General features: G+C 45.3%; 1 protein-coding gene across 1 annotated transcript; it reads right to left on the bottom strand.

The window, feature by feature from the left end:
* Positions 1–339: 339 nt before the first annotated feature.
* LOC119392168 (uncharacterized) lies at positions 340–3,516 on the bottom strand. The gene is made up of 2 exons (XM_037659669.2): positions 3,085–3,516; positions 340–2,100 (listed from the first exon to the last, which is right to left on the bottom strand). Exons 1-2 carry the CDS (start codon positions 3,514–3,516, stop codon positions 1,504–1,506), a joined length of 1,029 nt encoding a protein of 342 aa, XP_037515597.1. The 3' UTR covers positions 340–1,503.
* Positions 3,517–4,244: the final 728 nt, after the last annotated feature.

Here is a 4,244-nt window from a genome sequence, read left to right as displayed (position 1 = left end):
CCTTCCAGTCTTCCGGAATGCAGCCAGTCTGAAGTGATAGCTGAAATAGATTAGTGAAAATCATGGCACTGTACACTTTAGTACTAATTATAAACTTAGAATTGATGTCGTCAACGCCACATGATGATGAAACTTTGAGGTTTTGTATTATTTTTTCTATGCCAGCAGTATCAAAGACAATAGGGTCCATTGTTAAAAAAATCGGTACCGACATAGGTGGGAGTTACAGAACACACATTTTTTGAAAAAGCAGAAAGGAATACAGAGTTTAAAACATTTGCAGATTCGTCAAGTGGGATTAAATGATCGCCTGCATCTTTAAGGGTGACAGGTGAATTGTCTCCTTTGTTGACTACATTCCAAAATTGCTTAGGGTTAGTATGTAAAAGAGATGGCAATGTAGTATTGAAAAATAGATCCTTTGCATCTTTGAGGGCTTGTTTGTATTCAGTAGCCACGGTCTGATAAGCACTCCAACGCTCTTGAGTACTGATTAGCTTTGCAGAGTGGAGAATGCGTTTTTTCTTATTGCGTAGTCTTTTTAGCGATTGACTGAACCATGGCGATTGCCGGTTAGATGTGATGACTATGCGCGGCACATATTTTTCTATGAGTGATAGAACCTTTTCCTTGAACAAAATCCAGTTAGTATTTACGGAGCGATCATAAAAGTTGTGCATGTAATCACCCAAAAAAGCAGAGCGTTCGTGATTAACAGCATCGAAATCTGCATGTTTATAGTCCCGGATATATTTTTTGTGGTTGCTGCTATGAGACACTGAGCAGGCGAAAGAAAAATGAAGCAGCAAGTGGTCGCTTAGCCCCGGTAAGTAGGATATGGGATGGAAAAGACCAGGTGCAGTGGTGAGTACTAGATCTAAGATGTTAGATGTGGTACACGTAATTCTTGTTGCCTGCGTCACTAGCTGGGACAAGTTAAAATCGTTGCACAAATTCAAAAACGCGTCGCCCATACCGGAGAAAGGATGACAAGTGGAACGCACGCTATAGCAAACTATATTTGGGAAGTTAAAGTCACCTAGTAAAAGGAGCGGACTACTCGGATACCGTATTGTTAACATGTAAATGACATCATGAAGCTCGTCAACAAAAGTGGGTGAACAGGATGGTGGTCGATAGCAAGCGCCCAATATCAACTTCTTAGAACACGTTTGTATTTCAACCAGAACAAGTTCTAAATCGTTACTGAGATGAATTGGAAAAGACAAAATCGTGTCCGAAATCGCTATAAGCACGCCTCCGCCACACCGAGCACCTCTGTCACACTGATAAATGTTGTAGCGTTTTTTTGCGATCAAACAATTCACTGTTATCAACCTGCGCAGACAACCAGGTTTCAGTAAGACAGATTATGTCGGCGTCAGAGGCATCGATAGCAGAGCAGAGATCGTCACGTTTTGGAATTAGGCTTCTAATGTTTGTGAAAAGAAACGAAAGTTGGTTTGTGACAGGTAACTTTGGTGCACTTCCCCTCGCGCAGCGCTATTCAGCGGCGGGTGACACAGAGGCATTAGGCGATTTGTGCGCGATACCGGAAGTTTCGGCTGACGGCTTAAAGGCACCCGAGATTTCACGCACGCAATCATCAGAGGGGCTGTATATATAGCACTTTTTATTTATGTGCAGTTTGTTGAAACGAAGCTTAAAACTTGAGGACTGGGTTTTGCCGAATTCAGACAGTTTCTTTCTAGCAAGGCGAGTAGCGGGCGAATAGTCTTCACTAACGGTAATATTTTCTTCCTTCAGCTTAGAACTGCTGATACGTATTTGCTGCTTGAGCTTGAAAGAAGAGAACTTGGCAATGATTGACCGGCACTTATTGGAAGAAAAGCCGCCAAGCCTGTGTGCTCTTTCGACTAGTATTTCAGAGGGTGGTACTTTCAAGCTGGGTGAATGCACATTGATCAGCTTTTCCTCTGACTGAGCCCAGGACACTGACTGGGCATCAGGTAGCCCATAGAATAAAAGGTTGTATCGCCGCTGCATGTATTCAAGCTCAGCTTGCTTCGCACGTAGTTGATCGTTTTCGCTGTTACCGTTTTCATAAAAATAAATTGTTCGCGGTGACATTCTCCTTAACTTTAGTTTTGGGCAAACCAAACTAGCAACAACTACCTCGTGATCACTAATCCCCGTCATCGTTGTAACTGATCTTATGAAGGTGGGATGATTGCAAAAAACAAGATCTAGTATGTTAGCACATAGCCTACTGTACCTTGTGGGAGAAGCAACAAACTGATGCTCTAATGAACTCTAATGAGCTCCTCAAGTGCCAAGTACGGGCCTGACCGCGAGCGCAAGACGGGAACATGACTTATTCAGTCAACATCAGGAAGGTTAAAATCCCCTCCTAGTAAAATATATTCAGTTCTTAACGTAGCCAGTGCTTCAGACAAAGCTTCCAATGGTTGCGCATTCTTGGAGTTAGGCGGCCGATAAAAACAGCCCACCGCAACGTGTTGCGCTTGTGACAGCTCAATTTGCACCACACTGCTTCATGCTGAAGGGTGGTAAGTGATACCGGCACGCTTTTCAATCTGTTATCAACGAATATGAAAACGCCCCCGCCGCGCGCATCGCGATCTTTGCGATAGACATTCATATGTGAAGGAAAAACTGCGTTGTAAATACTGTCGTCAAGCCACGACTCGGTGCCTAAACCTATATCGGCATTCGTAGTATCTACAAGGTCTGAAAACGCATCCTTCTTATTTCTTAGTTTACAATGACGAAGACCAGTTCTGGCTCATCGTGCGCTTGGCATCGAACGGAAGGCTTTGGTTGTTATTGCAACGGTTCTACGTCATCACTGGAAGAATTGTACATAAATGTTTGGGCCCCCATAATCAGCTTGTTAAAGCGAAGCCTGAATGTCTCTTTGCGCTCTTTGGCAAATGCGACCAGTTTTCCTCTTTCTAAACGAACTTTGCTTGAGAAATCCTCGCTTATTGACAGAGTGGTTCCTCTTAGCTTGTGTGCCTTGGCAAGTATATTTTGCTTTTCTTTGAAGGAACGAAATTGTGCTACAATGGGCCTATTTTTCAAGGCACAAAAGCGGCCCACCCTGTGAGCCCGTTCAATGTCCGATGACGTCACCTGGACACCCAGATGGTCCGAGCAGAGAGACAGCACCGGACGTTCACAGTCTTCCCAACTCTCGCCTGATAAGTCTTTCAATCCATAAAACACCAGGTTATTTCTGCGTGACCTATTTTCAAGGTCATCTTGGCGCCTTTCAACCCGGTCCAACTGGGCTGCAAGTGAGGAGTTCTCAGATTTAAGCTGTTGGAAATCGGCCCTTAGCTCTTTCAAATCACCGACGTCACGTTCAATCGCGGCTAGTCGAGTCGTAATTTCTGTGAGCTCATCGTCAGCAACCTTCTGATTAGCTTTAATGTCTTTGAGCGCCTCGATAACCTTATCCTGACCATCTTGTATTTTTGGTAGCGACCGCAATACCTGTTCTTGTTCCACCGTGAACGGTCCCGGATTCATCTCGACGTCCCCTGACAGCAACAAACGCCCCCACAGCACAGAAAACACAGCCCGAGATTTCTCGGCAATTGTCTCTGACAGGCAATGAAAATAAGCATACACAAGACATGAAAGGTTGGGTTTCGGTGCCGTCACGCGAGACGAGTCATATGGATAAACGGAATCGTGACAGTAAGGCATACTGACCTGAAGAGCAAGAGACTGTAAGTATCCCGTCCACATGACAGCACCGAAACCCAGCGGCGGCTGGCGAGACAGGCACTTAAATAGTTCGTGGTCACATGACGATACACGCAATGCCAAGGCTGGCTGAGTGACGATATGCTTGATATTCGGGAAGGCAGCTGGTCACATCCAGCGCATCGGAACACGGCTGGCAGCCATGAAGCACCGGACACCGTTCGGTGTAGCGCGGTTCCAAGAGGGCGTGAATTGCGCATCGCACAAGACGACTAGCGCCTGCAAAAGCTGAAGAGCAAGAGACTGTAAGTATCCCGTCCTCATGACCGCACCGAAATCCCTTCGAACAGAATTTAGCGTTCATGTGGACGGATTCGCTTCGGTGTGAAACAGCGGTGTGAAATGGCTTCGTTTGCATCAGGCTGCTTCGACGACCGAGTATTACGAATACATTAGCGCAGTTTTCGAGATCCCTGCCCATTTCGAACGTCCCTAGGCCTAACTAGAAGATCGATGCAATAAATTTTGCAACATAAAAAAATTCGCCT

The sequence above is a fragment of the Rhipicephalus sanguineus genome, chromosome 1 (assembly GCF_013339695.2).
Source record: "Rhipicephalus sanguineus isolate Rsan-2018 chromosome 1, BIME_Rsan_1.4, whole genome shotgun sequence".
In the NCBI taxonomy this organism is placed as follows: domain Eukaryota; kingdom Metazoa; phylum Arthropoda; class Arachnida; order Ixodida; family Ixodidae; genus Rhipicephalus; species Rhipicephalus sanguineus.
Note: the sequence above shows the minus strand (reverse complement) of the source record. Positions and strands in the feature narration are given on the sequence as shown.